This window comes from Anoplolepis gracilipes, chromosome 8 (genome assembly GCF_047496725.1).
Source record: "Anoplolepis gracilipes chromosome 8, ASM4749672v1, whole genome shotgun sequence".
Lineage (NCBI taxonomy): Eukaryota > Metazoa > Arthropoda > Insecta > Hymenoptera > Formicidae > Anoplolepis > Anoplolepis gracilipes.
The window spans coordinates 3,518,880-3,531,195 of NC_132977.1; the positions used below are offsets into that span (position 1 = coordinate 3,518,880).

Genomic DNA, 12,316 nt, shown 5'->3' on the forward strand with positions numbered 1-12,316 from the left:
ATTTTAATTTTATCAAATACAATTTTATGCGACATTTGAGTCAACATGATTTATTTGTAATGACATCTAATGTTCATTTTTTTTTGGCTACCAGAAATAACGATAATTTTATTAAAAATATTTTATTTTATTGAAATATATTCTGTCATTTGTTTCATTTCAGAAACATTTCAAATAAAATATTATTCTTTTAAAGAATTGTATTTAAAAAAAATATTCTACTGAAATTATTTACTAAACAACGGTTTAGTATATCATTTAATGTATAACAACATATAAAATATTGTTTTTATAGTTTATTATATTTAGGAAACAATTGTTTGATTAAAAGCTCGATTAGGAATTAATATCCGATTATAATTGTAAAGAATAATTTAGTAATCAAGCTTTGGTTTTGCGGTGTTTAAATTTAAGTGAATCGAAGCTTGAATAAAGTTAACATAATTTAGTATATTACCTCTATTGAATAAAATTAATATTTGCAATTAGTATACAGCTTTGTGGAAAATTCAAAAAGCGTAAATACTCGCCAAAAAATATAGCAAATAATTTAGTAATAAAAATCAAGTCCTAGTTCCGCGTAAATCTAGTATGAATTGAATAAAATTAGATAATATATTTTAGTCTATGCTTTTGTTAAACAAAATTATAAAAATTATAGGATTAATATCCGATTAGAAAAAATATAGAATATTATTTTTCACATAATATTTATCGATTCCCATGGGTAAGTGAGCGGATCTTCTGAATGACGCGTTAGCACTCACTGTTGCAGATGGTGGTCGGAGTCTGCCAGAAGAAGCGGCAGTGCAAGTTTAACACTAACCCGCAGACCTTCCAGGGCGACCCTTGTCCCGGACTGCGAAAGTACATCGAGGTCGCCTACAAATGCCGTCCCTGTAAGTACTCTCTCATTTTATATGTATGTACATGTGGATTTACACATCTGTATGGATGCATGCGCGAACATGCGCGAGATCGAACCTCCGAGAGAAGAGTCTTTTTCTCCGGAACAACCTCGATTCCTTTTAACGCGAAAAAAGATCGTGCATTACGTCGGGTTCACCGCCTGCATAAGAGTAGATGAAAATTTCTCGCACGACACGCACGCAAAAGATTTGCGAGCAATTTCCAGATGCGACGTGATCCGGCAAACCACGACTAATTTCGACGGGTTGCAAGAATATTTGCTGCGGTTTAAAATATCGCGAAACCCTCCACGTAAATTCTAGCGAACCAAAGCTTGAATAAAATTAATATAACTTAGTACACCACTTTTGTTGAATAACATTAATATGATTTAGTGTACACTTGTGCGGAAAATTCAAAAAGCATAGGTGTCAAAGAACGTAGGAAATAATTTAGTAACAAAAATCAAGCGACGGCTTAATTGTAAAGAATAATTTATTTAGTAACCAAGCTCTGGCTTTGCGATGCTTAAATTCCAGTGAATCAAAGCTTGAATAATAAAGTTAACATAATTTAGTATATTACCTCTATTAAATAAAATTAATATTTGCAATTAGTATACAGCTTTGTGGAAAATTCAAAAAGCGTAAACACTCGCCAAAAAATATAGCAAATAATTTAGTAATAAAAATCAAGCCCTGGTTCCGTGTAAAGTCTAGTATTTTAATCTATGCTTTTGTTAAACAAAATTATAATTCAATTATAATTTAGTGTACCGTTGGAGAAAATTCGAAAAGCATATAATAATAATTTAGTAATAAAATCAAGGCTTTAGATATGCTTTTTGAAATTTCCTCAATTAAATAGATATTGACGGCTGAGACCGCGTACTAAAAAATTTAACATTAACAAAACTTGTTTGTATTTCTTCTTGAGTGGGATTAATTTTGCTTCGAGCGAAGTTTGTAAATTCTGAATTTGCTTAGAATTACGAAGAATTATGAGATAGCAGTGCTTCGAGGATTGCATTGCAGTTGTTATGCTTTGCCTGCTTATCGCGGATAACAAAAACCGCTGGTTTGGACCGCTGGTAGCGGTGATATTCGAGATCTATACACACGCAGTCGCATAGAGCACAATGACGACAACCTGTTGCAGTAACAAGCTCTAAGTAATTTTTGTTACGAAGCGTACGCTCGGTAACTCTATCGCAGCGCGTTTTAATACATTCTGGTAGGTCCATGGCTGGTTTCTACCAACCACGTTTAAGCCGCAACCGTCTCATTATTTATTGCGCGCATTGTTGACTGTAAATCCAGGTGCTTTTTCGGGGAGGGGGAGGGAGAACACCGTTGGCAGCGTTAAATCACTCTCCTGAAACAAAGGTGTATCAGCTTCGCGTGCTGAAAAACGCTACCAGCAGAGCACAAGAAATACGGTTTCGTAACTGGTCCGTTTTAACTCGATACGATACGAGAATGTTGAATAATAGATTGGGTGCAGTCGTTTATTTTCCTTCGTTATCGCAAGAATTTTAGGCACGAGATGTTTGATTGAATAAGATAGATTATATTTAAAAAAAAATATATTATGTGGAATTTATTCTCTTTCTAGTCGTACAGAGGAAATTTAATGAAAAACAAGTTAATTTCTTTATACCACGAATTTTTGTATTATATCGATTTTTTTGAAGCTTTATATCTAAAGATTTTATGACTCGTTGATGACGAATCTGTGAAATCAGATTTTTAAAATCCAAAGAAAAATCTGTGAAATTTTGATCCGCTTTATAGGAGTGGTTTTGAATTTAACAATTTAAAAATTCTGATCTCAGATTTGAATTCGGTAATCCCCAGATTACGCATTATAAAAGATATTTAAACTATTTATTTGAATTTAGTAGAAAATATTGATTTTTCTATCTTTTGCAATGCGGTTATTATAATAAAAAACAATATAGTGAAAAAATTTTAAAAACTTTTGAAAACTGTTTTACGGTATCCTGAATAAGTACCTAAATTATTATTTCGTTAATAATTTAGTAGAAAATGAATTTTATTCATAAATTTTGAATATTTATTTGTTTATAGTAATTATGCAAATAAAAATGTACAGTTGCTAATTTTTTTTTATACTTGTTCATCTACTAGAGATTCTGTGTACACCAAAGTAACCGATATTTAACCGCAAGAAATTCAAATAATTAAAATAATTAAAAGTGAGTTGAAAAAAGTATACCATTATATACTTTGCGAAAAGTTAATACAGTTTAGTTATTTATAGGGATAGGAAGCTTACAATACTTTAAATCGCGGATTTAAACTTGCTGCGTGTTTAAAAATATCGATTATATATATTTTTTTATAACATTTATATTATCGAGTACATTTAAAAATAAAATTGAAGTTACATTAAATACACTGTTTTCTATATTCTGTATCGATGTAACGATATATAGTTAACAAGACTCACCAAATAAAAGTTATTTCGATTTTTAAAAACTGTCATATTTGTTTCTCGTGCGCTTTGAAACGAGCGTAAAACGGTTTTTTCTTGTTTTTTTTTTCTCTCCTCTACAAGCATTACCAAAAATAGTAAAATAGAATCTGTTACGTTCCTGCAGTATGACGGATCAATTTTCGAAATAACTCGTGTAGCATTTTTCACCGCCGATAGTTATCAAATTTTTATTGACTATGTGTAGGTATATCAAAAATCATAATATCTAGTTCATCGACATTTCTCTGTTTCAATATTTCCATTATATTTTTATTAACACACATCTATATAATTAAATACAATTTATATAAATTTGTATAAATTTATGTGACATTAATGTTATAAATTAATATGAATTTAGTAATTACGTAATATTTTGGCATCTCGTTGAGAAAAATAAGAATTCAAACACTCCAGATTAATGCAGTTATAATAATTGGAAATAGGCAAGAACCAGCATTTTTTATAAAGAAATATTACATCTATTTTATTAAGAAAAACAGTATATTTTTATCAAATAATTGCATTAACAATAAAATGTCGTCCAATACATATATTTTCGATTTTACACATCAATTATAATTACGTTGTTAATTTTTATTTATAACGTTTCCTTTTATTTGCAAATATTTGACAAAGGATAAATTAATGTATGAGAGAGTAATAAGATTAACATCTAGTAAATAAAAGGAAAAATACTGCTTGTGATATCCCCACTCTTATCTTATCGTGTAACTTACAAGATAGTTTTTGCTTAACAAGCTTTGCAATCAGCCCGCGAGATCGTTTTCGGAAGAAACTGCGAGTACAGAAACGTGAAACACTTCAACGAATACGAGGAAAAGTTCGGCAAACGAGAGTACATATTATGGCTTGCAGGGTTGAGAAGTTTTCCCGGCGTATTTGTGCCGTGTAATACAGAAGACAATGGCTTTGAGTACCGCCTCGGGAGCAGCTTCTCTGTCTTAAGATCTTTTAGAATAATTTTTAACGTCTGTAAAAAGATTTCGATTCAATATAAAGAGCAATTGAAAAAGGAAATTTTTACATTATATAAGTATATATGTACCTACCCAACGAGAATGAATAAAAAAAAGGAGATATCTGTAACACTGAATATTAACTTTAAAGTTCTTTTAAAATGATACACTCATATACAATGTGTCGAGCAATTCAATATGGCAATAAAATCGATTGTAAGCAGGCAGACAAGTAGTACAAGTCAGTATCATAGCAGACTGCCATTGATAGATGGATTAGTTTCTAAAGAAGATTTCTATCAAGTTCTGATATAATTTCTTGAGCAAATATTATACCGTTAAATAAAAAAATGTGTTTATTTATAGTATAAATTATTTATTAATTTATTATTATTATTATTTTGTAGTATAAAATAAGAATGTGTAATAATATAATAATACTGAATAATAATGCTAATAATAATAAGTTATAATAATGTAATTTATTATTATTATTAATTTTATAGCGTAAAATAGTATAATGATATAAATATTTGATTATTTTCTCTATTATTTATATAAAAGCAAAATGGAATTTTATATGTATATGTATCTAAATCTTTTTCTCTCTGAAAGAAATCTGAAATATGGTACAAGTTAATTTGCGTGCACCGTTTTTCGCGCTAATAGTTTTGCGAGATACAGCTTAACTATGGCGTGTAATTTTCTGGCTGCAAAATGATGAGTGTAGGAAACTATAAATGGAAAAATCCAAATGTTGTCCTGTGAAACGCTCATTTCGCGAAACTTTTATCTCGATGTCTCTCTTTGTTTTTGTGCGTGAAAATATGGTGTCACATGCAGTGGCGAAATAAAGACCATACGCAGCTGTTTAGAAAGCATGCGCTTGCACTTTGCAGTTCGTTAACGGACGTAAAGGAAATACGACGATAATGGCGATATTTTAAACCAGATTGTCACAGTTTACCTTTGCCGCAGTTTTGTTTACTATTCGAATTAAACAAATATATTATGTTCTCATTTCATCCGCACAAATTATCTACCAGCATCGTAATATTTTTACCTCATTTAAATTTGTTGCACACGCATTATATATACGCAAAATCTAAAATTTACATTTCTATACTTTTAATTATTATAACATTTTCAGGTAAGCCAAGAATATTTAAATTATTCCTCTATAACAGTGTAAAGTATATATGCTTAAATATAAATTAATTAATATGCAATTAAATATTCCGTCAAAATTTATAGTGCATTTGTGAAATGTATAACGGATGACGCGCGCATGTTTGATGATTTTTTAACGACATATGTAGTTTTATCGAAATAGAAGAAATTCATAATATCTTGTGCATATTCTATTCATAGAGCGAACATTAAAACGTACATCCGTCTCGCGTATTTACATCTATCCAACTTTATCCTGAGAACGAAGCGCGCGCCCGCGCATGGCACCGGGATGACACGCTTGTACGTGGCTAACGCGGTTGTCCTCTGTAATACATCAACAGGACGATTACATATTACACGTGTCGCGTTACGTGCCAAAGCCAGCCGACACCTCACGCGCCGCCCGCAAATCTATCCGGCGACAACACGTGCCACTTATTGCGCCGCTTGTACACGCACAATAAGCCGCGTATAGGTACGTGCTTAATCTGTCTAATTAGTTTTTGCTTCGTTCTCATTCGACATCGATGATCGATGTAATGACGAGTAAACGAGGTTGCTTCATGTTTCGCCGAATCGCGATGAGATCTGCGACGCGTATAAATGAACAATCGGATTGCAATCGGATAGTATTCACGTACCTGAATACGTTCGATTGACGAATATCAACACGTATTTTTGGTATCCCGTTTCTCGATTCCCCCTTTATATTTGTTGAAATTTCGAAGAAAATTATTGCAATGAAGCAGGGAAACTTCTCGCGTAGAGTAATAATTTTTTTTATTATTAATGATTTAATGCAAAGTGTCTATTCTCTGGAAAAATCTGGAATTTTTTTGTCTGAAAAAATCAGAGAATTTTCATCAAATTTTATCGGGATTCGGGGAATTTTTTAAAAAATTCTGTCTTTTATAAATTTAATTTTTAATCTGCCAATAAATCAAGAATTTTATGAATATTGTGATATTGAAAAAATGAAAATATTATGGAAATAAAAATGTTTATAATGGAAAAATTTATTCAATTTTTCTTGCAAATCTAGCACTTGAAACTTAAGTAGCTCTATATTTTTTGTCTTTGAGTGAAGAGCATTAGAAAACGCATAACAATTTGTAAAAAAAACTTATTTTAGAAAGTTGCATCGAAAAATTTTTAAAATATAATATTCTGGAATCTTGAATGTGAAGGATCAGGAATTTTCAAGGATTTTTTTTTATAAGAGATTTGAGTGAACACTCAGTTAATTTGTGTGGTTTAATCAATAATTTTTAGTACAATATAATTGTACCGGCTCTTATTACTTGTCTCAGTTTAAATTGTCTAAGTTTCTTTAAAAACGTATCATTAGCTTACTTGGATTTTCTCGAAACTATCAAGACTTTATCAGCTCTTTAGCTTTATCAGGGCTTCGACATGTATTCCTCATCCACGTTATTCAACATGCTACATCGATGTGGTATAGAGTGCTCAGGAAAGAGTCGGATAAACCTTGAAAAGAATTCTATTCGTCGGTGTTACACGGGCACCGACGTGCCATCTCGGAAGAGAAGGCCACGTATTCGCTCTCCTCCCCCCCCCTTTTTTTCCTTCTTTTTCTCTCGCGCCTTGCATAGGGGAAGAAGGAGGGGGAAGGGGCACATACATACGTGGAAACTGTAGATTTCATCGGGAAGGGGATGGAAGGGGGCAAAAAGTAGGTCGATCGAAGCTCCGGCCTTTTGCTGAAAAAGCTCCATTGTCGCTTCGAGTGGACCGCCGTCGAGGGAATTACCTCCTTCCCCTCTTTACACTCCTCTTCCCCTCTTCGCACCATCATCCCTTCGCGTTACCGTGGAGCTTTCCTTTTTTTGCCAATTAAAGCCCCAAACTGGACGTCTTTCTCCTTTCTGCCTCTTTCTCTCGTACTCCACCGAGGATTCTACGGCAATAAGGAAGTTCCACGAGCTCTCTTGCCCATACTATGAATCCGTTCTTCCGAGCGAAATTTCACGGGCCATTGACGCTCCGGTCTTTGATATGTCTGGTGGCGAACGCTGGTCCCTCTTAGGTGGATACAAGTCTCGAGAGAAAAAGAGCTCTCCGACAGGTATCGCATGGCGATTTTTGCTTTGCATGTAACGTGACCGTAATAGCGCGAGATCCTACGTAGGGGAAATCTTGGAGACGTGCTGGTGTAATTTTATGCTGATAACGCGGAAGATTGTATGCGTTAAAGAGGATAAGAGAGAGAGAGAGAGAGAGAGAGAGAGAGAGAGAGAGAGAGAGAGAGAGAGAGAGAGAGAGAAAACCTTTCTCCACTTCGTAAAATCGCCTTTTATAATACTACGATATATCGCGCGATATTATCCTTTGTTAGAGCCGGAGATGGTTAATTTGAATTAGCTTAAATTTTTAACAACGTAGTTGGAAGAATTAGATAGGGATTTTATGCCGATTGTGTTTTAATTATCACGAGATGAAAAGAATACATATTCTTGTCGTTTTAAAAAATTCTCGTTGGAATAAAATAAGACTAATATATTTATAAAAATGTAGATTTTCATAATATTTTATGCACTCATATCGTATTTTAAATTTACATTTATTAAAAAAAGAAACAATTTTAATTTCTACTTTACATCTCTGGTTATAAGGTCGTAGCAAGATTATATCAGTACATCCGCTCTCGTTAGTTAAGATTCTTTGTTAGTTACATATATACATGAAAACTACAAATATATAAATCCCAGGAAAAAAAAACACAATTTTTTTTTGTTTTTTTTTTTTTTTTTTGTTAGGGAAGGGAAATATGGGATAGAAAAAAATGTGAAGCTAAAAATAGGTCAGCCAGAATGGTGTTATAGTACGAATTTATGGTAGCACGAACGAAAGATAAAACTAGGCAGCCCAACGGACTGTCTGATACGTTGTTTTTGATACGCTAACAATCTTGGCATAGCTATTTTGTACAACGGATGATGTTTGCGCGTGTAATTTTGCCTTAAATCGGCGACCGAGTGGCCGTTGGCCTTTCGTATGAAAGTTTGGAAGGCAGCAGGACGGTGAACCACCGTAAATCGCCAACTCAATAAAGCAGGGCATAACACTTTATCTCGAGCATAAGTGCACCCCCGCCGACTTCCGTGCGTGGCTAAGAAACATGGTCGCGGTATGAAAAGATGTTGCCGGGTCCGTGGGTTATGGTCAAAGTTGTTCCTCCGCAACAAAACCGCGATATATCAACGTGTTACCACGCGTTACGAGAGTTTCGCCCTGCACTCGAATGCGGCTGAAATTTGCTCTCGGAAGAGAGGGAAGGGGTTTACGTTGGCGCATCTAGAATTTTTATCGCCGATATTGTGTTCCGTAACGAGTTCGCGGTTAATAAAACGTTTAATTGCAAGTTTACGAGGCTATAGGAGAGATAAGAAAATAAGACGGGAGTCTCTTTTGTTTTTCGACAAGAGGAAAAGACTTTATTACCGCATTTTCAACTAAGAAAGAGAGGCAATTGAGCGAATTTTCATAATACGATTTTTATTGGCAATAGCTGCGTGATTTGTGCGGAAATTGTTTATCAAATTTACACAAATTCAATTTTAATGCCCTAGACAACACACAATACGAAATATTTATAATATTTGAATTTTTTATAAATATTTTTATAATTTTAGAGAGAGATTGAACAGATCATTAGAATTTATCATTAATACTTGAGAAATATTTACAAAAAATATTACTATAAATATTTATGTTTATATAATTTTATATATAATTATTCTTTTTTTTACCATAAATATTACGTAAAATATTTTTAATAATATTTACGTAAAGTAATGCTTAATAATAGGTTGAATACAGTTTTTATGATTTTTTTCTCTTAATGTATATAAAATATGTATAATATACTTACATAATATTTCAAAAAATAAATTAATTATTTATGAATATTTATCAGAATTATTGTATGCTGTCTTGTGCTCTGCACAAGGTGTTTCCCTCTGGAAAAATATAAAACATCTGATTTTTCAAGGATTTTCTTTTTTGGCTCTGGAGAAATTACGGAATTTTCATGAAATTTTATTTAAATTTATACAATAAAAAAAAGCTTATTTTAGAAACAAAAATCTTTAAAATATTCTCTTTATTTAGAATTTTGAACAAAAATATCCGTAGATCAGGGAATATTTTTACAAGATTTGTGTAAACATTCTGTAATATTTTTAATTAATAATTTTCATCTATCTCTGGTTATTGGTAATTTTTTTGCAATGATTAAGCTTTTATGTTATAAAAAACACGAATAATAGTGAACGTAACCGAATATTGCAGAAATTTGTTAAAGTTTCATTACTTTCTGATCTACTCGCGAATTCACTGTTAGATATTGGCGTAAGACCATTTACATCGCCAATCCGTAAGGTCGCAAACTGCATCCGCTGCAAGAAACTTTGCAGCGATTCCGGCGTAGCCGAAGATCGCAAAAACGTATTATCGGCAGCTGCAAGCCATTCTGGTTCATTGAAATTCGCGAATGCATTACGTGACTCGTAACGAGACAAGTAGACAGTGTCTGTTTCACATCGACGGAACATCCGTTAGTAAAAAAAAATGCGTCCTCCACAATTGAATTCTCGAATCTAGCAGAATTTACGATTTGTCGCTCACGAAACTCCGAGAGAGATTATTTCTCTCTATTTTTTCTCTCTCTCTTTTTTTAACCGTTAATAAAGCACTTAATAATTACATTTTAGGCGACGAACGCTTTATTAAAAGCCAGTTTTATGTGATTTCAGACGAGTTTAGGAGTAAGGTGGCCTGCGAGAACGATGTCATCAATCTCGTTTGCTACCCCAGCCAAAGGGTCGCTATCTTCAGCGCGTCTTTTGGTAGGACGCAATACGAGTCCCTGCAATGTCCACAGCCGCGAGGCGTGCAAGAGGAAAGTAAGTGTCGTTTTATTCATTAATTTTGCGTCTCTCTGTTCATTATATAATAATTATATTTAACTCGTTTTTTTTATATTTTACTTTGTTGGTGTCACTTGTCACAGGGTGATTACTCTCTTAAAAAGCGTGAAATTCTCAGGAATTTATTTTTTGTATCTGAAAAAATCAGGGAATTCTCATGAAATTTTGAAATTCAGAACATTTTTTTAAAAATTCTCTTTCCGATGATTTTAATCAATGAAATTTTGCATCTTTCCGTTAATTATATAATAATTATATTTAATTCTTTTTTTATATTTTACTTCAATGGTGTCACTTGTCACAGGGTGATTACTCTCTGAAAAAACATGGAATTCTCAGGGATTTCTTTTTTACCTCTGGAAAAATTAGAGAGTTCTTAACGGAATTTTATTGAAATTTGGGGAATTTTTAAAAAATTCTTTTTATGATAATTTTGTTCTCATAAATAATTAACAAATTATACGTTTAAAATATATTATAAATATATATTTATTTTGTTTATGTATTCAATGTTTTAAATAGTGAATATATAGTACATATTTAATGATAAAAAAATTAAAACTTTATACAAGTGGTACAGGATGTTTACTTCCTAGAAAAATATGAAAAACCGGAAATATTCAGAGATTTCTTTTTTGTTTGGAAAATTCTTTTTTGATCTTTTCCTTTTCATCTTGTAAACAGTCAGCCGTGTGTGCGAAACCGTGTGTCTCACTTCATGGAAACTCATTAACTGTTGAGAGTTTTGGCTTTATTTTTAATAAAGTATTTTTCTAGAGTTCTTGATAAAATTAAATAAATAGCTTTGACTATTAAAACAAAAAAATGACTTGATACAAACTGAGATGTCAAGTTTACTGCGTCTCTCTCTCTCTTGGTTTGTTGACAATTTTTTAGCATTTTTTTGCGCGTATTTCAGCGGCCACTTGCTTGACCGACGAACGTCGCGAGTACTTTAATAGTTCGAGGAATATTTGAGTGTCGACGGATTTTTATGAATATGAAGGGACATGTTCAACAATCAAATTTGTTAGAAACGATGGATTCGGATTGCGGAGAATGGGGGCGGGGGGTAAACATCGTGCACGAACTAGTGTCGGGAGTGAATTGAAGACCGATGTTCGTTTCATTATACGCATCTATTAATTCGCGAAAAAGTACACAACGAATTTTTTGTATTTATATAACGCGCTGTACGCGGTGATTTTGTTATTTCGTGCGGTGACACATAAACGGAAAGGTATTAGTCCAATATGGATTTCGTCAATAAACGCAATATGTATCTAGGTTACGTTCCAAAACGTTCTCTTCGAGGAAAATTTGACTCGAAATATATGTATAGTACACGTAACGTACTATATTATATTGAATACAATTTTCCTCGGAGAGGACGTTTTGGAATGTAACCCGAAATCGGGAGTGTCGTGCAAAATGTCGCAGAGTGTTTCGTGAATGCTTTTGAAGGTGTAGCAACGAACGATTAGGAAAGGGATGATATTAAGTTTTATGGGAACAGTCAGATAATTTATTACGTATTATTCACGGAATTAATTCTTTTTGTTGCAGTTATTGCATAGCATATTTCGTGCAATTTCATTTGAATGTGTGTGAAACTGACGTCTCATTTCGTGGAAGCTTATTAATTGAGTTGAGAGATTTGACTTTATTTTTAATAATTTTAAAATTCTTGATAGATTAAACAAATAGTGCTAGCCACTAAAAGAATAGGCTGGGAAAAAATCGGGACAAATTGAGACGCCAGGTTCACTCTGCATCTCACTTTATTCTTCGACAAGTCAATTTTTT

At 32.7% G+C, this 12,316-nt stretch overlaps 1 protein-coding gene across 4 annotated transcripts in view; it reads left to right on the forward strand.

Annotated features, from left to right (window-relative positions):
• LOC140669073 (uncharacterized) overlaps positions 1–12,316 on the forward strand; it is a 188,181-nt gene that overhangs the window by 119,092 nt on the left and 56,773 nt on the right. For 3 of the 4 annotated variants that reach the window (XM_072898561.1, XM_072898564.1, XM_072898562.1), the window contains exons 3-4: positions 761–899; positions 10,337–10,486. In XM_072898561.1, coding sequence (XP_072754662.1) covers positions 761–899; positions 10,337–10,486 — 289 coding nt within the window. The remainder of the gene's footprint in view (positions 1–760; positions 900–10,336; positions 10,487–12,316) is intronic. The other variant, XM_072898563.1, reaches the window with a different exon arrangement.